Source organism: Budorcas taxicolor, chromosome 20 (genome assembly GCF_023091745.1).
Source record: "Budorcas taxicolor isolate Tak-1 chromosome 20, Takin1.1, whole genome shotgun sequence".
In the NCBI taxonomy this organism is placed as follows: Eukaryota; Metazoa; Chordata; class Mammalia; order Artiodactyla; family Bovidae; genus Budorcas; species Budorcas taxicolor.
In genome coordinates, this window is record NC_068929.1 from 9,291,046 (window position 1) to 9,313,122 (window position 22,077).

The following is a 22,077-nucleotide window of genomic DNA, read 5'->3' on the forward strand; positions in this document are numbered from 1 at the left end:
ACTTTAGCTAGTGTCTTAATATGATAGTTATGATAGTACATACTGTTCTTTTGAGCACCTCCTTCCCCCAGTAATTCTTAGTCATTCTAGTTGGTAAATATTGGTTCTTTCCAGCTCGCAAATGCCTACTTGGAATCTGAATCTTTTCTAGGCTGTAGAATTTGGTAGTGTAGTTCCCCAGAGTCACACTGTATCAGTTGCCTATATTTGGCTAGGTTGAGTCATGTCACCAAATATAGTCTACGCCTTCTGCATGATGCATGCCAGGCTTCTGGCTCCAAATGCCACGGCGGGCCTCCAGGGACGACTACTTTTCCTGTCATAGTGTCCCTTAAGGTTGGGACTGCTGATCTGGCAATATTTCTTTGTGTTTATAACATAATCAATACTAAGACCCTCCAAAGACTGAATGTTATCCACGAAATAGATTCACTTGCCAGAAATCCTAATGCTTTCCTTCTCCCTTGAGGAATTCAATTCTAAATGTACCAAAGCCTGGGTTATGTTTATAGATGAATGAGTTATCAAAAAGCCAGAAAGCAAAACTCACAAACACTGGGTTATATTCATATTTAGATATCTCAGTGATTTTTAGATTTTACTTCAGTGTATTCATTTGTGAAATGATGGTGTTTTAAGTTCAGTGGAGTAAACTCATTGAATACTTACTTGGTGCCCAAACAGGAAACTCAAGATACCTAGGTTCAATGACAGCAACAACAACAACAACAACAACGAAGCTCTAGTTCTTAAAGAGGGGGGCTGTTTCTTAAAAGAGATAAGATAGTTAGCGAGTAGCTGAGATGATTACCTAAGATGGTTGTCTATTGCAATATAGATAGAAATAAAATTTGGTGAGTTAATCTAAAAAGGAGGGGCTTCTTTTTTGGGAAAGGTGCCCTAGGGAAAATAATTGAAAAAAAGACAAGTAAACAAACAAAAAAGATTTGCAAATATTCTCCATTGGAAACAAAGAGGTCTTGGAGGGAGGGAGGGGGTTGCCATGGACTAGAAAATGCAAAACTGCTGGTGAAAGTTGGCATCTGTAGAGCAGAAAAGAAAGGGGCACAAGGAGAATGTGAAAGGCTTGTAGAAGACTTTAGAGTAACATGGAACTTAGAATGGGAGCTTTCAGAGGACTTCCAGAAAGAAAGGGGTCTGTGTTCTTCATAATAGATGTCATGAATGGATGACTCTAAATATTTTAATTATAGAAAGAATTTATAGGATAGGGCAGGTAGGGTAGGGAAGCATTATGAAAGTTTTTTCCAAAAGTTTTCTTATGTCACTGCTAATATTTTAAAATTGAAATAGAAAGCATTGCTATTTGTTTAACAAAATATTTAACAGGTGTATTTACTATACAGAGGGCATAACGGATTTCAGCCCAACACGACTCATCATAAGAACAGGTCAAAAAATAAAAACAAGTATCACTTTCAGAGTTAAACTGTAAATTTTGCCAGTGCCCTATTGTCTTAGCTAAAGGATAGAATTACAGTATTTAGAAGTCTGATGAACAGAAAAAGTCTCAAAGGATACCTACTTTGTGAGTGCAGGGTGGCATTTTAGGAGGTGTGTGTTGAGGCAGACTGAGAGAACTGAGTGAGGGGGTATTTTTGTGCCTGTTTTGTTGAACTGTTCTTATCTCTTTCTCCTTAAAAGTTACCCCAAAAGTCAGTTTCTGATAAGGTGGAACTTGACTAGTTAAATTGGGCCAGCTAGTTTGGGAATTTATCTTTGGATTCTCATTGTTAATTATCATTTTTTAGTATCAAATAACAGGCATTATAGTTCATATAGAACAGCCTTGGTTTCATTAATGTTACCTTTTAAAAAAATTAAGAGTATCTTCTTCGAAATACAGAAACTTAACTTCAGTTAATATCATTAAATATTTTTGTTCCTGTGTTGATTTATATCATCTTTTAAAAATGTGTTTTATGATAAAAATGGTGTGAGTGATAACTGTTAGTTCACTGACTAGAGGGTTTTACGGCTACAAAAGTAATCCAAGTGCTCCATCGCAGAGAATCAGCTGCTACTCTTAAGTGATTCAGAAACACCACTCCCTCCCTCCCTCCCTCTTTCCCTCCCTCCCTCCCTCCCAAGTTTTTGACAATTAAGGTCATGTTCTTGTTCTAGCATCTCAAGTCTATGCTTTTTAAAAGATATTCTTGTGACAGGTCATATGATCTGGGCTTGCAGTTAAGCAGTTAAGCTGGAATTCACTGGATTTGGCTACTTGGTTGTGTATATAAACATTAAGTAACAAAGCCAGTTTTTAGGAAGAAATTGAAATATCAAGGTTAGTTTTCACCTCCTCCTTGCCGGTCTCCATCCCTACCTTTCCTCCCTAAACAGGAACACACTGAAATTTTAAGTGACGCAATTTACAGTTTAAAAAAATCCTTGTATTTGGTTTTAAATTATAGAAAAATTTTCAGATTTTGTTTCATATTAGACTCCCAAGTTTCACATGTGGATTAATTAAAGCTATTAGCAACAGAGAACACTTTTCTCTTTTTATGACATGAGTTTATTTCTGTGGAGACTATTTGAAAGAGGATTTTGAGAGACTGAAGGATAGCTGTGGTCTAAAGTTCCTTTCTAAATAATTTTAAATGTGTGGCTGGTGGTGGATAGGACCACATACTAGCCCTGGCTCCCATAGTGTTCATCGGAACTAGGTGGGGTCTGGAGTCTTCCCGGCATCCTGAAAGACTTGCTCCAGTCATGGGAGAAGCTCTGCTTACCCCCTGTTTTTATTGTCTTGGAGAGTCTGTTATGGTTCTGTGGGGTCAGAGTTTAAACTGCTGTTTCCTGATTGGAATGTGTGTAATTCTGAGTCAATTTTATATTCTCACACTACTCCTGATGCATAGAGTGCTGAACTCTGGTAGGTAATTAACTGTTTAGTTCCCCTTTCCATTGCTTAGATGAACAAGACTTGAGGGTTCTCTACCATTCTTACAAAGGGCATGTGGAATATGGAGACGTAAAAATGTTGTAATAATGAGTTTTATAATTTATAGCATAGATCTAGGCTTAAGTATGTGCAGTCTGGATATCTCAACTTACATGTAGAAACTCTTCCAGAGTAGAAATGTGTTCCCCCCTTTATTGTGGAAGATGGTGCATCCTCCAAAAATTTTAGACTTTCATAAGCCCTTTTCTCGTGGGTATCTTGCATGCCCATTTTAGGTTCAAAATTCAGAGAAGATTAACCCAGCGTTTACTGAATGCTCTTCTGTCTCTGTGCATTTTGCTGTGTGCTTTGCTATTTTCTTCATGTGTAAGTATAGTGAAATGTGTTCCTTTACTTTGTGTACTTATTCCCCGAGATATGAATTGAAACCTACTGGCATGTCTGTACATGTAGGCATAAAACTGGCACCTTTGTTATGATTCATATAAAAAATACTACTGCTAGCTATGTCCTTTTAAATAGCAGTAAAGAACTACACATGAAAGAGAACTTGAACATTGATGGGGAAAAAAACATGAAGATTGTTATTAGGAGTTGATATGAGAACATAGGGGTATAAAGATTACTTTGGATGGGGATTTGGAAATTAGAAGAACTGAATAGTGAAATATAAGGGATATTTTATTTTCCCACTTTCAGGCTTTCCCTTTTTGAATGTTTGTGAACATGCTGTTTGATATGTCCTCTAACTCTTTGTGTTTATTAGCACAGCTAAGTTTTATTCCCATAATATGGTTTTTAAAATACCTATTAAGCAATTAATTCAGCTTTGTTGTTGAGTACATTTAAACCATCTATGAAAAAAATATAGTAATGGCCTTCTTCTACCCTTAGGTCGTCTAAACTATTCATATCCAGGATCCGATAGCTCTCTGCTTATTAATGGTAAGTGATAATAATTGATTCACCCTAGTGAAATTCAGAGAACTGAAACAAGTTAGTACTGGTTAGAAAATGTAGTAGCTGTGCTTCAGCAGGTGGAGAAATGACATTAGTTTGCTCTGCAGTGATAACTGCAAGTTGCTATTAATCTGTCAGATATTTTATGAATAATTACTATTCCTTCAAATTAGAGCAGAAACTTTTTTTAAACCATGAGAGCCAACTAATTTGCTGTCTTAAAACTGGTGACAATGAAAATAAATGAGGATCCCATAATGACACATAAAGAATGGCTTAATTCAGTGTTTGCTTCTGTAGCGTGACCTTTGAAATGTCAACACGAAAACCATTTCTGTGTAGTTGGAAAAGGAAAGGGAAGGTAATCAGAGATCTAAAATCAGAAAAAACAGCCTAAGACCACAGGGCTTGACTTTGCAAAGGACAAGGTCATTCACTATTTGCTATCTAATGACAACACGAAAGATGATATTAGCCTTTGCAGTGCCTTCAGTAAATTCTCCTTGCCTATTCTAAATATTACCACTGAACTGTTGTTGTCTTTTTATAAGTGTATTCTGAAGCAGACTATATTTATTAAGGAAGGAGGGACCATCTACTCACAGAAGGAATTAAAGAATTAAAGGAATTAAAGAATTTTTAAAAAGTTTTTTATAAGACGATAGTTTAAACTAATTGGGTGGGATACAGAAGTCTTGTTTACTTCTTTTTCACTCTTTTCCTATAGTATATGGATTTCAAATTTGTGTATTCATAGTGCCATCCACTATGAATGAGTTGCTAAATGAGTTGCTAAAACTCATTTTAAGTCCCACCACTTGTATGAAATATTCTTGACCAAATAACCATATTCTCCACATTCCCTAAACAAAGCAAAACCAAAAACAGTCTTCCTCCTTGTCCGTGGTCTAGTATGAATGAGGAGTTGAAACTTACTTTTTTAACTGGATTTCTTTTTCTGTAGTATTTAAAAACCAGTGTTCTGTAGACTATAGGATTATAGAGCCAAGAAAAGTTAGAAGGAGATTTGATTTATGAGAGTTGCTGCATACATTAGATCCTCTGGAGACCATGTGGCTTGTAAAAACCTCCCTTGTTCATCAGTCTTTGGTCTTTACATGCTACAGTGCCAGAAATAATGCCAAAATACAGTATTTTAGCGTAAATGTGTATAGACTGAAATCCAAAACTGGTGACAGTGGCATCAGGATAAGGGGGAGTAATATAAGGGTTGTCATTGTAGTGTGGTTTCATCTTTTCCTGTGGAATGAGTTGCAGAGTCAGGTGCTAGAAATTGCAGGCAACCAAGATCTGAGATACTGTTGTTCTGTCTTAGGCAAAGGGATCAACTCTTCATTCTCCCAATTGTTTGCTAAATTATTAATAGGTCAGTTGCCCCTGGGGTATCTTTGTTGAGTTGAGAAAAAGAAACATTCTCTGGTGGGTTTTCCTTAAAGCCAAATTCACTTAATTTTTTAGAGTCTACTATAAGATTTTTTTCCTTTTATACCCCCCACCCTCCTTAATATCCTTTCTTTCAAGATCAGATTATTTTTTAATGACCCTCACTTGGCAAAGGAAAAATAAAGGTAACTTCCCCCACTAAATGTTTATATTTTGAAATTTTACTGCCCACACCCTCTAGAAGTAGACTAGATGGTTTTCTTTTCACTGTTGTATACATGGAAATTTTATTCTAGAAGTAAACTGACTGAGGTTAACACTATCTCAAACGGAAAGATAGGAAGATAAAGAACAAAGAGATGTCAAAGAGGGGAAACTTGCTGCCCTCCTCAGGCAAGACCCAGAGTATGGGGTTATGGCTGCCATGGTCTCAGATTCAGTATTCAGCTTTGCAGAGTTCCAGAACTTGATTTTGTTAGAATGAACAAGTTTTAGTTCTTAGTAACAAGCTGACTCGTACCAATTTATACATTCATAATGAGGCGATGCTTCCAGTATCTCTAGATACTGGAGTTTACTGATAGACCCATTCGCTCTCTGACAGCAGAGTCCAGATTATAGAAGAAGGTTACTTAAAAATCTTGAAATTAACGCAAGGTGAAGGTGGAGGGATGTTAAGACAGTTCTTTAGTCACCTTGATTTAGGCATGCAGGAGACTCGAGTTTGATCCCTGGGTCGGGAAGATCCCCTGGAGAAGGAAGTGGCAACCCACTCCAGTATTCTTGCTTGGGAAGTCCCATGGTCAGAGGAACCGGGCAGGGTTGGAGAAGAGTTGGATATGACTGGGCAACTAAACAACAATAATAAATTGCCCATTCTTTTCAGTCAAATTTTTGAAACATCTTCCATGGTGGATTGCTTCTATAGATAAATTGGTCGCATTCGTATGATAATTTGTAGTAGCACTTTGTTCTCACTATAGCTCAGGTTTTGGGGGCTCCTGTATTGCAGAGCTAGTTTAATGCATTACGTGTGTTTAATGAAGATAAACTCAAAAATCACAAATGATACCCATCTTGTAGGATTGTGGTGGAGATTAAGTACATATAAAATCATTTAGAATAGCACCTGGCATGTAGTCAAACTAAATTAATTAGAACATCATTTTGGGAATATTAGTGCTTTAAGATTTGTAAGGGGAAAAGAACCACAAACCAAGAGATTATGATGAGTTGAAAAAATTATCTAATATTGAACATGCTTTCTTTGTCTCTTATTAAGATAGCATGAAAATTTATTTACTTTTAAATGCAGTCTCTTTACATCTTACATCCATTCAGCCTTTTCTTAAAGCTGAAAATAAGCCTAATATGTTGTGTCGTTTTGTATTCATCATTCAACCTTGAGACTTAAATGAACCAGCGGGAGCTGTTCTTTTCTTTCCATCACAAGTAGTCTATTCAGGCTTTTAAAAACCTTTAGAAAGGTGATTGTTTAGCTACTTTGCTTCAGTTAATAACTTTCAGAGCTTTTTCTTCCAAACCTCTATTGAATTGAGAACCGTTTCTTGCTTTATTTGAATAAAAATATGAAAGAATTGTTTCCTCTCTTAAATGTACTTTTGAATTTCAGTGTGACTTTTATTGTATAACTTGTTTTGAAATTTTCAAGCAATCAGAGGTTTGGGGGAAGAAGTGCAGTTTAAATTCTAAATAAATAAAAAGGAAAAGATTCAAAATACTTAGTCTACTAGCTTCAGCAGTTATATTGGGATAATATCAGCATTTACATGTACAGAGATAAAAAAGGTCTCGCTTACCCAGCGGATCAGATTGCTTTTTTTTTTCCCCCGTGGCTATACTCAATCATCAGTTTTCAGACTACGCAATTACCCTTCATATCACCACTCATGACTTTTAAAAGACATTGCCAGTATAATTCAACAAATATTAATTGTGTATTCTAGGGAATTATTATTGTTGTATTACTAGTTGTAGATATTTTTTTGAGGGGAATCCTTAGAGGGAGATTCTTGGATTTTAAATGTACTAAAAAAACAAAGCAACCTTCTGGCTACGTTTTGGATATTGTAATTAGTTCTCTAGGACTGCCATAACAGGTGCCACTGACGGGATGGCTTAAACTGAAATTTGTTTCTCGTCTTGGAAGCTCGCAGTCTGCCATCAAAGGGTGAGCATGGTTGGTTTCTTCTGTGGCTCCCTCCTTGGCTTGCAGCGAGCTGTCTTTACACGGTTTCCCTCTGTGAAAGTCTGTGCCCTAATCTCCGATAAGGACACCAGTCATACTGGATCAGGGCCAGCCCGGAGACCGCTTTTAACTTTAACCACCTCTTTAAAGCCCCTGTTTCAAATAGTCACATTCTGAGCTTCTGAGGGTCAGGACTTTAGCATATAGAGTTTGAGGAGGGAACGCTATTCATCCCGTAACAGATAACCATTTCCTAGTTAATCTTATGTAGTAGGAATATAGTTAGAATATCCATTTTATAATTATGAACAGCAACCCTGAAACAGTTTCTCAGCTAAGTCAGAAAGCAGTGCTAAGCATAGGCCGATTCATCTCATATTTCTCTGGTGTGTTTTGGTTTAGCTCTGAGCTAGATATCAGATTGAATGATTAGTTTTCCTTTTACCCAACTTGAAACTTTATTTTATCCAAGAAAACTAACATTTAACCACTACCACCACCTCTGTATAAAAGTGCTTGTGTGTGGTACTTTTTTCTTCAACCTTCCACTTTACAGCTTTAGTATTTAAGATTAGCTACTTCAAAAATGAAGCTTCTGGCAGGGGAAGTTAGAGAGTAGCAAAAAATACTAGTTTTGAACAGATGCATGTATGTATTTTCTTTCCTCTGCGGATATCTCTCACTTAGAAGCATCAGCTAAAGTACTTGTTTGTCCCAGAAGAGGTTAGTAAGAAATCATTTAAAAGTTAGTATAGAAAAATATCTCTTAATTATACCAAAAGAGGAACTCCCCAGGTCATTAGGTGCCCAATATGCTAGTGGAGATCAGTGGAGAAATAACTCCAGAAAGAATGAAGGGATGGAGCCAAGGCAAAAACAGTACCAGTTGTGGATGGGACTGGTGATAGAAGCAAGATCCGATGCTGTAAAGAGCAATATTGCATAGGAACCTGGAATGTCAGGTCCATGAATCAAGGCAAATTGGAAGTGGTCAAACAAGAGATGGCAAGGGTGAACATCGACATTTTAGGAATCAGCGAACTCAAATGGACTGGAATGGGTGAATTTAACTCAGATGACCATTATATCTACTACTGCGGGCAGGAATCCCTCAGAAGAAATGGAGTAGCCATCATGGTCAACAAAAGAGTCCGAAATGCAGTACTTGGAGGCAATCTCAAAAACAACAGAATGATCTCTGTTCGTCTCCAAGGCAAACCATTCAATATCACAGTAATCCAAGTCTATGCCCCAACCAGTAACGCTGAAGAAACTGAAGTTGAACGGTTTTATGAAGACCTACAAGACCTTTTAGAACTAACACCCAAAAAAGATGTCCTTTTCATTATAGGGGACTGGAATGCAAAAGTAGGAAGTCAAGAAACACCTGGAGTAACAGGCAAATTTGGCCTTGGAATGCGGAATGAGGCAGGGCAAAGACTAATAGACTTTTGCCAAGAAAATGCACTAGTCATAGCAAACACCCTCTTCCAGCAACACAAGAGAAGACTCTACACATGGACGTCACCAGATGGTCAACACCGAAATCCGATTGATTATATTCTGTGTAGCCAAAGATGGAGAAGCTCTATACAGTCAACAAAAACAAGACCAGGAGCTGACTGTGGCTCCGATCATGAACTCCTTATTACCAAATTCAGACTCAAATTGAAGAAAGTAGGGAAAACTGCTAGACCATTCAGGTATGACCTAAATCAAATCCCTTATGATTATACAGTGGAAGTGAGAAATAGATTTAAGGGACTAGATCTGATAGATAGAGTGCCTGATGAACTATGGAATGAGTTTCGTGACAGTGTACAGGAGACAGGGATCAAGACCATCCCCATGGAAAAGAAATGCAAAAAAGCAAAATGGCTGTCTGTGGAGGCCTTACAAATAGCTGTGAAAAGAAGAGAGGCAAAAAGCAAAGGAGAAAAGGAAAGATATAAGCATCTGAATGCAGAGTTCCAAAGAATAGCAAGAAGAGATAAGAAAGCCTTCTTCAGCGATCAATGCAAAGAAATAGAGGAAAACAACAGAATGGGAAAGACTAGAGATCTCTTCAAGAAAATTAGAGATACCAAGGGATCATTGCATGCAAAGATGGGCTCGATAAAGGACAGAAATGGTCTGGACCTAACAGAAGCAGAAGATATTAAGAAGAGGTGGCAAGAATACACGGAAGAACTGTACAAAAAAGATCTTCACTACCCGGATAATCATGATGATGTGATCACTAATCTAGAGACAGACATCTTCGAAAGTGAAGTCAAGTGGGCCTTAGAAAGCATCACTACGAACAAAGCTAGTGGAGGTGATGGAATTCCAGCTGAGCTGTTTCAAATCCTGAAAGATGATGCTGTGAAAGTGCTGCACTCAATATGCCAGCAAGTTTGGAAAACTCAGCAGTGGCCACAGGACTGGAAAAGGTCAGTTTTCATTCCAATTCCAAAGAAAGGCAATGCCAAAGAATGCTCAAACTACTGCACAGTTGCACTCACCTCACATGCTAGCAAAGTAATGCTCAAAATTCTCCAAGCCAGGCTTTAGCAATACGTGAACTGTGAACTCCCTGATGTTCAAGCTGGTTTTAGAAAAGGCAGAGGAACCAGAGATCAAATTGCCAACATCTGCTGGATCATGGAAAAAGCAAGAGAGTTCTAGAAAAACATCTATTTCTGCTTTATTGACTATGCCAAAGCCTTTGACTGTGTGGATCACAATCAACTGTGGAATATTCTGAAAGAGATGGGAATACCAGACCCCCTGACCTGCCTCTTGAGAAATGTGTGTGCAGGTGAGGAAGCAACAGTTAGAACTGGACATGGAACAACAGACTGTTTCCAAATAGGAAAAGGAGTATGTCAAGGCTGTATATTGTCACCCTGCTTATTTAACTTATATGCAGAGTACATCATGAGAAATGATGGACTGGAAGAAACACAAGCTGGAATCAAGATTGCCGGGAGAAATATCAATAACCTCAAATATGCAGATGATACCGATACCACCCTTATGGCAGAAAGTGAAGAGGAGCTAAAGAGCCTCTTGATGAAAGTGAAAGAGGAGAGTGAAAAATTTGGCTTAAAGCTCAACATTCAGAAAACGAAGATCATGGCATCCGGTCCCATCACTTCATGGGAAATGGATGGGGAAACAGTGTCAGACTTTATTTTTTGGGGGCTCCAAAATCACTGCAGATGGTGACTGCAGCCATGAAATTAAAAGACGGTTACTCCTTGGAAGAAAAGTTATGACCAACCTAGATAATATATTCAAAAGCAGAGACATTACTTTGCCGAGTAAGGTCCGTTTAGTCAAGGCTATGGTTTTTCCTGTGGTCATGTATGGATGTGAGAGTTGGACTGTGAGGAAGGCTGAGCTCCGAAGAATTGATGCTTTTGAACTGTGGTGTTTGAGAAGACTCTAGAGAGTCCCTTGGACTGCAAGGAGATCCAACCAGTCCATTCTGAAGGAGATCAGCCCTGGGATGTCTTTGGAAGGAATGATGCTAAAGCTGAAACTCCAGTACTTTGGGCACCTCATGCAAAGAGTTGACTCATTGGAAAAGACTCTGATGCTAGGAAGGATTGGGGGCAGGAGGAGAAGGGGATAATAGAGGATGAGATGGCTGGCTGGCATCACGGACTCGATGGACGTGAGTCTGAGTGAACTCCGGGAGATGGTGATGGACAGAGAGGCCTGGTGTGCTGCGATTCATGAGGTCGCAAAGAGTTGGACACGACTGAGCGACTGAACTAAAGGGAGAAGATTGTTTGCGTAAGGAGGGTAGGGGATAGAAATCTGTGAAAAGGGAGGACATAATTTACCCAGGAGAAATGTAGATTATAGTCACTTGGTGAAAATGTATGTAATATGGTTCATAGTTGCTACAGGAAGGAGCATGTTGAAAGATCCTTTCATGAAAAAGACAATATGAAAACCTATTGTAAACTCTATAAAGTGGTCTACAGTTGTTAGCCTGGAAATAGTAATGAAGAGCTGAAAGTAACTGTTAAAGATGAGCCTAAGAATGTATACATATGAGGTTACTTTTGAGGAAGGAAAAATTATTATTTACTGAGCCTCTGTCAGACCATCATATATATATGTGTTATCTTTTGTTATTAATTTTTGCATTTTTATAAATAATAAACTGAGGGTTTGGGAAATACAGAATCTGAATTACATTCAATCTCTGCCCTTCTGTAAGGCAATTTAAATAATCCTCTCATATGTTTATTATATCTTGTCAACATTCTTTGAATTAGTATAGCAAGCTAGTATAAACACAAGCCAATGTGACATGGAAAATTCTATAAATCATATGAAAGTGAAAGTTGCTCACTTGTGTCTGACTCTTTGCGACCCCAGGGACTGTATAGTCCATGGAATTCTCCAGGCCAGAATACTGGAGTGGGTAGCCGTTCCCTTCTCCAGGGGATTGTCCCAACCCAGGAATCGAACCCAGGTCTCCTGCATTGCAGGTGGATTCGTTACCGGCTGAGCCAGTACTGAAGCCCCAGAATGCTGGAGTGGGTAGCCTATCCCTTCTCCAGGGGATCTTCCCGACCCAGGAATCGAACTGGGGTCTCTTGAATTGCAGGCGGATTCTTTACCAGCTGAGCTACCAGGGAAGCCCATAAAGCATATATCTAAAATAATTTTGTGACAGTGAACCCATTAAGAAATTAGGGAATGATTTATAAAATCATCTGAAATGATTCTTTGCATCTTTGTTGGATTATATACTTTGCCTTTGTGATGATTGTCTGCTTTTTGGTTCTGCCAACTTATTCTTTTATTTACAGATTAACTCAGCGTCCAGTCTTTGATTTCTGTCTTTTTAACTGGTTTACCAATTTGACTGATTCTCCCACATACTTTTTTCTTTCCTGGTCCTACTGGAAAAACAAGTTACTTCATAACAGCTTCTAATCTGACCCACCTCCCCTTGTTTTTCCAAGTAGCACTGCTACCTTCTCACAGCGGGCAGAGAGAGGTAAAGGGAGGTAGACCAGCCTGAGGCAGCATAAGTAGTGCAGGTCTTTCATTGCCCGCTAAAAGCTAGTCATATTTTATTCTTTATAGCCTAAAGCCCCATTCTTTGTTTAAATTTATTTTTAATTGGAGGAGAATTGCCTTACAATGCTGTGTTGGTTTCTGCCATATAACAACGTCAGTCAGCTGTAAGTATTCACCTATCCCCTCCGTCTGGAGCCTCCCTCCCGCCAGCATTCCGTCTGGCCACCTAGGTCATCACAGCACTGAGCTGAGCTCCCTGCACTGCACAGCAACTCCCCACCAGCTCTCTGGTTTACACATGGTAATGTGTACCTTTTCAGGGCTACTCTCTCAGTTCGTCCTGCCCTCTCCTTCTCCTGCTGTGTCCGCAAGTCTGTTCTCTACATCTGTGTCTCTGTCCTGCCCTGCAAATAGATGCATCAGAAATATATTTGTAGACTCCATAAATGTGCATTAATATACGGTATTTGTTTTTCTCTTTCTGATTTAACTTCACTCTGTGTAACAGGCTCTAGGTTCATTCACCTCAGTTCAACTGGCTCAAATTCTTTCCTTTTTATTAAAGTCCTATTAGAATTAGATGTAGGAAAGGATGCTTTTAATATATCATTTGTTTTTTTAAATTATTTATTGTTACTTGATTGATGTTTGGTTGCAATATTGGTTTGGTTTCTGTCCTGTATCAACATGAATCAACCATAGGTGTACATATGTGCCCTCCCTCTTGAATCTCCCTCCCAGTTTCCACCTGTTCCGACGCCTCTAGGTTGCTGCAGAGCCCCCGTTTGAATCCCTGAGTCACACAGCAAATTCCCACCGGCTGTGTGTTTGCATCTGTTGGTGTACATGCATCCTCTCTATTTTGTACCTCTCTATGGTGGTCATGCTCTCTCTATTCACCTCACCCTCTCCCTCTTCTCTCCCTCCCTTGTCCATAAGTTTGTTCACTGTGTCTGTGTCTCCATTGCTGCTCTGCGAACGATTCATTAGTACCATCCTTCTAGATTCCGTGTATGTGTTAATAGACAATATTTGTTTTTCTCTTTCTGACTACTTTACTCTGTATGATAGGCTCTGGGTTCATCTACTTCATTAGAACTGACTCAAATATATTCGTTTTTATGGCTAAGCAGTATTATATTGTATATATGTTCCACAATTTCTTTATCCATTCATCTGTTGATGGACATCTAGGTTGCTTCTATGTCTTGGCTATTGTAAATAGTGCTGCAGTGAACATTGGGGTACATGTGTCTTTTTCAGTTTTGATTTCTTCAGTGCATATACCTAGAAGTGGTATTGCTGAGTGATATGGTGGTTTTATTCCTAGTTTCTTAAGGAGTTTCCATACTGTTTTCCATAGTGGCTGTATCAATTTACCTTTCCACCAGTAGTGTAGGAGGGTTCCCTTTTCTTCATACCCTCTCTGGCACTTGTTGTTTGTAGATTTTTTGATTATGGCCATCCTGTCTGGGGCCAACCTCACTGTAGTTTTGATTTGCATTGAAGTAGTGATGTTGACCATCTCTTCATGTTTATTAGCCATCTGTAATGTCTTATTTGGAGAAATGTCTGTTTAAGTCTTGCTTTTAATATAAGTACCAAGAAGAAAACTCAAAAGGATCCATCAATAAATATGGGAATATAGTGCACATAAAAGTGTAAATTTGAATACAACAGAAAAGGATAAAACAAGAAGTGGAGTTTTTCTTTCGTCATTCCAGTTCCTGTCCCCAAAGGTTCATGTGGTTGTTTTCTAGAAAAAATATTTGAGTACATTCCCATGTATCTATTTCTATTTCCTTTATTGTTAAGTTCACACAATAAGAATCATACAATATACACTTAGGTACCTCATGCAAGCTACATTTTAGAGATGTTTAATATCAGCACATGAATATGTACCATATTTTTAAAATAACTATTTTTTGTGACATATTTTGTGAATATACCACTATTATGTCTAATTTGTTCCTTTTCTAACAAATGTTACAAGCAAATAAGAAAAAGATACTTTTTAAGAGATAAATATTTTCATTTTTATAATATATATGTATATAAAAATGTGTTTTGAAAAACACCTGATAAGAGTCTTTCTGTACATTTTTGCAAGTCTGGAATGCCAGACCACTGAAATATTTTACTAGAGGAAATTTACTGATGAATATAGGGCATTTGTAAGCAATCTTGTAAAGATATTTTGGAAATAATGTATTTATCAATACATCTAATAACAGTATTCACCCAAAGTTATAAAAATTTATAGCCATAATGTTTCCAGCCCATTTAGAACATTCTTGAATTATTTTAGTACTGAACACCAAATCATATAGATCAAACCAAGTAATGTAAATGATAAACATAGAAGTAGTATTCACCTTAACTCTGATGGGAACCAGAGGGTTTTTATTCAGTACTAAGATGGTGACTGCAGCCATGAAATTAAAAGACACTCCTTGGAAGAAAAGTTATGACCAACCTAGATAGCATATTCAAAAGCAGAGACATTACTTTGCCAACTAAGGTCCGTCTAGTCAAGGCTATGGTTTTTCCAGTGGTCATGTATGGATGTGAGAGTTGGACTGTGAAGAAGGCTGAGCGCCAAAGAATTGATGCTTTTGAACTGTGGTGTTGGAGAAGACTCTTGAGAGTCCCTTGAACTGCAGGGAGATCCAACCAGTCCATTCTGAAGGAGATCAGCCCTGGGATTTCTTTGGAAGGAATGATGCTGAAGCTGAAACTCCAGTACTTTGGCCACCCCATGCAAAGAGTTGACTCATTGGAAAAGACTCTGATCCTGGGAGGGATTGGGGGCAGGAGGAGAAGGGGACGACCGAGGATGAGATGGCTGGCTGGCATCACGGACTCGATGGACGTGAATCTGAGTGAACTCTGGGAGTTGGTAATGGACAGGGAGGCCTGGTGTGCTGTGATTCATGGGGTCACAAAGAGTCGGACACGACTGAGTGACTGAACTGAACTGAACGTACATCTTTTAAAAACTAACAGTGTATGTGTTGTGCTGTGCCTGGTCACTCAGTTGTGTCCAGCTCTTTGGGACCCCGTGGATTGTAGCCTGCCAGGCTCCTCTTTCCATGGGATTCTTCAGACCAGAATACTGGAGTGGGTAGCCTTTCTCTTCTCCAGGAGATCTTCCAAACGCAGGGATCGAACCCGGGTCTCCTGCATTGCCGGTGGAGTTTACTAGCTGAACTATCAGGGAAGTCTTAACAGTGTATGTTCTTTGGTAATTACAGGAAAATTCTAAGCAGCGTTTATTTCTGCTGACTTAGCTAGAAATTTTCCAAAATACAGACTTCTTTAAACATTAAGTGATTTTTTTAAACTGTCACTACCTCTAGTGTTTGTAAAATGTCAAATAATGTGTAACGCTTGATAATCTGGAGATTGGAAATCTGTCTGACATTTTCCTCAGGAAACGGATGAAGATCTGTGTTATACTCATTTCATCCTAATACGGTTTGCACCAAGTGTAATTTGAAACTAGTGAGGGAGCAATGCTTTAGTACCTCTTTCATATATAGATGAAGTGGCATCACTTACTGTTCATTTCATACCTGAGTTCTGGTTACATAGGTGTGTTCATGTTATGGAAAGTTCATTGAAGTATACACTTATGATTTCATATATATATATATATATATATATATATATATGGAAGTACACAAGGTATATATATTCATCCAAATCTACATTAAAATAATGTATATCATTATAATAAGTGGAAATAAAAAATTTAAGCACTCTTATTTTCTTTGCTCCAGAATGTCATTGTTTTTATTTTTTGGTACTAGTTTATGTTGATTTGCCTATTTAATTGGGCAGTTTTTGTTGCTTTAAGCATTATACGCCTATAACCTAAATGTGGGAAAATGTTTCTAAATAGTTTTTGGCATTTAATCTCTGAATTTAATAGTGAATTCTTTTGCATTAACCAGCTTAATTTTGTGGTATAGAATGAAAGTTTTAAAGTACACATTTGAAGACTGAGAGTCTTCAATTTTTGCTTTTGATGTATAGGCTTTACTGTTCTTGAAACTTGCTTTTGAAATAGTGAAACTTACTTTTAAAATAGTGAAGCTTACTTTTAAAATAGGGAAAACTATTTGGACTTCCCAGGTGGGGCTAGTGGTAAGGAACCCGCCTGTCAATGCAGGAGATGTAAGAGACGTGGGTTCGGTCCCTGGGTCAGGAAGATCCCCTGGAGAAGGAAATGGCAACCCACTCCAGTATTCCTGCCTGGAAAATCCCATGGAGAGAGGAGTCTGGAGGGCTACAGTCCATTGGGTTGCAAAATGTTGGATTCAACTGAAACAGCTTAGCACGCAGCATGTACATGAGAGTTTTTAATGTTAATTTTGTAGCTTCTAAATGCCTACTCTTTTTCAAATAACTGTTTTCTCGGAAATCCAAGCAGCATCAATCAACTTTTTAAGATTGACAGAACCAAGATTTTCAAATCATTCGTTTCCCCAAACTCCATTGTCTTTGAAGCAGTCATTTGAATAGAATATTCTTAAACAAACATCTACTTCTGTGATATCTTTCTCTTCCTAACCTCTGTCAAGTTCACTAAGGAAGAAAATACCTCCACCCTCAACCCTAATTTAAGAATTACTAAAGTGAAAAACCTAACTGCAGAGGGAGATTTTATTGGTTTTAATCCATTTGCCCAAGTACTTTGGTGAAATTCAATATTATCTAATAATGTTAGAAATTATTTTAGTATGAGACATGATTTCATTTTGGAAAATAGGCACATGGTACTTCTAAGTTATGTTTGTAACTCAGTTATAACTGAGTTGTACTTAGCATTTATCTAGAGAGCTAAGAGTGAAAACCTTGACCAGTTTATATAATGATCTCTTAAAAGGTTACAGTTTCTAACTGGAAAACCTATCCCAGCTTCCTGTTTAAATTTTCTCTCTAGCCAAGACCTCCCTTGTTCCGTATGCTTCTGTTCTGGGCATCTTTCCCTGAGTATTATGGCACCCCTATTTGTGCCATTGCCAGGTCTGCAGTGCCCTTTCTCTATTTTACCTTTAAGATCTCATCTCTGACTCTTTAATCAGAACCAGCTTCTCCTCCTCCTCTGCTCCCGTTGCACCTAACACTTAACAGGCTTATTGCTGTAATAGTCACATTATCATTATTTGCTTATGTGGCTGAATAGCCTATAAGTTCCCTGCAGTCAGAGGAGTGTATTGTAGTACTTAGCAAGGTCACGCATTCAGGAAGTATATGTTGAATAGAATTAGAGTAACTACGCATACAAGTTCCAGTTCATTGGAGGAAAACATTTTCTCAAAAGTTTCCTGATTTGAAATTTATGCTACCATTTCCCAAGTATTCAGATATATACTTCTCTTCTTAGTTGGAATCTACTTCATGATAAAATGCCAAACTTTTTAATACTTTTCAACTTCTGGGCCATAGTGGAAGATTTAATTAGGGAGAAGAAACTGGCTAAAAGGAAGTTTGTAAATTGCCTAAATATTTCATTTGTTATGAGTTTCATTAGGGAATAATTGACAAATAGTACAGAATTGCTGTTTATTCCATTGTGGTAAAAGAAAAAGTCATGAATTAAATGGCTAGTTAGCAGGAAATTCTGAGAGAAATTAAGATCAATATGGTGGAACTTGATTTAGACCGTGTTACATACTCCCTTAGTTTCATACTAGTTTGGACCTTGGGTGACAGTTACAGCAGAAAGCTTCCCCTTAATACAAGTAAGGCTCGATAGATTTTTACAGTGTCCTTGAAGAACTTAAAAAATAAAAAAGAATGCATTGACCTCTCGGCATCAAAATTCCATTATTTTTTTGAGATATTTACCAGGAAACAAGGAATATAGCCAGTTTTTTTGTTTTGTTTTGTTTTTTCAGTTTCTTAAGCTGGTAGATGAAATCACAGTTGATTCTTTTGACAATGTTTGAAAGGTTTTTTTTTTGTTTTTTTGTTTTCTCATTTGACATGCAGCAAGGACATATGGGCGGAGGAGAGGTAACATTATTATTTCTAACTTTTGAATGTATCAGTTGTATTTGGAGAGGACCCAAGTTTGCTCAATTTCTAACCCTTATTGGGAAGTGGGGAGGGGCACTGAAATGCAGCTGTGATCGATATATCCTTTATGTGTTATAGTTAGCATCATAAATATTCTAATTTGAGGGAGTTGGAATGGTAGGATTTGGATTTGAATTGAAATAATTTCAAACTCATTTATATCTGAGATTTCTCTGTTTTCCTTTCTGAAAGGAATATCTTAGAATTAAATTAAGAATATTTGAAAAGGAAAATATGGTATGACTAGTCTTAAAATACCTGATTGGAGGTATAAATTATGCTTGAATACCTTATATCTACTTTCAAATTTATTTATTTATTTATCTATTTATGACTAAGCATAGTTCTGTGTTTTGTTTAAAATTAGATAAACTAAGTAGACACCTAATCCTATAAATTTCAAACATTGGGGGGGAAAGCTCTAGACATTTTAGAGAATTTTTTGAAGAATCATTTCCTAGAGGTACATGAATAAACTTTATTTTTGCCTCCTGTATTAGTTGTGCCTTTTTATAAGAAAGTCAGTTTAATAAGGTAGCTTTAAAATAAAAGTGACTTTTGAAAATCCAGAAATAAACTCCAATTTCAGAGTCATTTTTTATCTTTATTATATAACTTTTGAACTGTGATTTTATAGGGTAAATTTGTAATAAATATACTGTTAAGGAAGGCAAGTGTGACAGAAAGACATTGGAATGTTTCAGTGAAGGAAGAGCACTTAAGATATATTTCTGCAGGATCCATTAACAGATTCCTTATGCAGAACCTAGAAGTAAATTGGCAGCCTGAAAAGTGACAAAACAGTTTTTGAGAGAGTCTGCAGTTCTTTGTAGCTCTTTGTTTTGCTTATGATTTATAAGTTTGTATTTTGCTGGCAGGTAAGTATGGCAAGAGTATTAACCACAACTGGCATCTCTGATCTTTTCTGCTTTTATGTTCTATATAATCGGATTTTCTAACAGCAAATTTAATGACTAGTTTTTAGAATTGGATACTATCTGTACCAGCTGATGTTTACTCAGCTAAAAGAAAATTTATCTTCAGCATACCTAAAAATCTTAAATTTTGTCAGAGTAGCCAGTGAAGTTAGGAAACAGCATAAATGGGTTTTCATGACCTTGCATTAGTTAAGGTAAACTAAGATGAGTGCTTACTTTAAAAATCAACTTGTTCATTTTAGGGGCGGTCTTAAAGGAAATTGGGCAGGCTATATTGTATGATGTTTTAAAGAAATTTAAGTGATCTAGCATCTGATGGTCAAATTTAATACTTAGTGTATATATCTAGATTGCCAGTGGCCATGGGGCCCTGCCAAGGCAGTGCAGTCTCTGCCAACGACATTCAAAAGACTGCTCTCTCCTACTGTACTTCCATTTCACCTCTCTCAAGTTTCTGGATCCCAGTGGGATGGTTGAGCAGCCCTCTATTTAACCATGTACTTTCTCTCTGACTCAGTTGGGACCTTAAGGTGATGGAAATATAAGAGCATATCTAAGTGATTTATTATTCAGTGGGAAAGATAAAAGCAGCAGCGTTACTGGATCTGCTGTTTTCCTTGTTTCTTGTGTAAGATAATCAATGGCAAGGAGCGTTTTCTGTTAGCTTTTTTTTTTTTCTTCCTGCTTTCTCTTCCAGGTCAGTCCTCGCTATTTCCAATGGAAGATGGATTCTTGGATGATGGCCGTGGGGATCAGCCTCTTCACAGCGGTCTGGGTTCACCTCACTGCTTCACTCACCAGAATGGAGAAAGAGTGGAGCGATACTCTCGCAAGGTGTTTGTGGGTGGCTTGCCTCCTGACATCGATGAAGGTATGTTTAGAAAGAGCTGTTCATAGCACAGTGCCCAGACTGTGGCACATAGTAGGTAACGCATGGGTAATAGTTGCTGTTAGTATAATAATAATAATATCATCTGGCTCCAGGTGTTGAGTTGTGATTGCACTGTTCCCTTGTGCTGTCTTCCTAGTACAGCGTATAAAATTAGTTCTCGAAAGGAAAGGGAGTAGGACTTTGAAAACTACCTGAAGCAAGTGGTTAGACTAAATCAAAAAGCATAAACCTCATTTGGAAAACTCTAGGATTCTGTTGTGGGCAAACAGCTGCTAACTGCACTGTTGTCTGTGTGTCCTGCCTTGGCTGACTTCAGTTATGCATTTTCCGATTTCCTACCTTTTATGACTGCTGCTTCCCTCATAGCTCAGTTGGTAAAGAATCTGCCTGCAACATAGGAGACCCCAGTTCAATTTTTGGGTCAGGAAGATCCGCTGGAGAAAGGATAGGCTACCCACTCCAGTATTCTTGGGTTTTCCTTGTGGCTCAGCTAGTAAAGAATCCATCTGCAATGCAGGAGACCTGGGTTTGATCCCTGGGTTGGGAAGAGCCCCTGGAGAAGGGAAAAGGCTACCTACTCCAGTAGTTTGGCCTGGAGAATTCCATGGACTATATAGCGTATAGTTAATTGTTTAAAAGTTTAAAATCTTAGATTAAGTCTGAATTTTTGAAAAATATAACTAGAGTTGTAGGGAATCTTAAGAGTTATATCATTTTCTGAATATTTTTTTCACTCATCAAATGCTTTCTGAATGCTGTGCACTGTTCTTAGGATTATTTAGTAAATAAGATTGTGAAAGAAACCCCTGCTCACACAGAGTTGATATTCTAGTGGGCGAAGGGAGATGAGTGTGAAAATATTAGTGAAGAAGTCCTGAAAAGAAAGCAGGTTGATGTGATATGCAGAATCTCAGAAGAGAGACTTGTGAGATTTGTTGGTTAAATAAATCCTCTTTGCAGATGTGATACTTGAGTTCTGATGGCTGAATAAGAAGCCAGTCATGCAAAAAGACAGAGAACTAGTTATCCAGAAGTATTTCATTTAACTGTGGGTCTGAGTGACCCTGACAGAAGTCAAAGTAGCAGACCATATAGCAGCCATATATCTTCGCTTCCTTTTTTCCCGTATCTGTTTTGTTTTGGTTTCCTGAATGGAAATAGAAACATTATGGAGGATATGAAAGTTTTCTCTAAAAACCTATAAGGTCTAATAATGAGGTTTAATAATGTCCCATTTAGATTGAGATATTAATTAATTGACTGTGCCACTACATTTTCCTTAAAATGCTCAGTCTTTTGGAAGGTTGAGGCAAAATGGCTTCCAAACAGCCAAAGATTGAAATAAACACCGGAATTATTTTTTTTTAATCTTTGATAAAATGTCCTGGAGGAAGCTGTGCTGAGATTTCAGGCCAGGCTGACTCAGTCTCCATTCTCTCCTCAGAAGGCATATCTTCTGTTCAGAGTGTTCATCTGGGGCTAAACAGTTCATCACGATGTTGTCCAGTAAGCTCCCAGATGCAGCCTCCGCATTCTCTAGCTGGAATCCTCACTTTCCCTAGTATAATGGATTCTAGGTTTTATGACCCTTTAGAGGTCAAATCCTTAACACTCTTGAGCCCTGGAT

General features: G+C 37.9%; 1 protein-coding gene across 2 annotated transcripts in view; it reads left to right on the forward strand.

Moving 5' to 3' along the window:
- CPEB4 (cytoplasmic polyadenylation element binding protein 4) overlaps nucleotides 1–22,077 on the forward strand; it is a 70,647-nt gene that overhangs the window by 35,437 nt on the left and 13,133 nt on the right. The window contains exons 3-4 of one of the 2 annotated variants that reach the window (XM_052659121.1): nucleotides 3,824–3,874; nucleotides 20,256–20,429. In XM_052659121.1, coding sequence (XP_052515081.1) covers nucleotides 3,824–3,874; nucleotides 20,256–20,429 — 225 coding nt within the window. The remainder of the gene's footprint in view (nucleotides 1–3,823; nucleotides 3,875–20,255; nucleotides 20,430–22,077) is intronic. The other variant, XM_052659123.1, reaches the window with a different exon arrangement.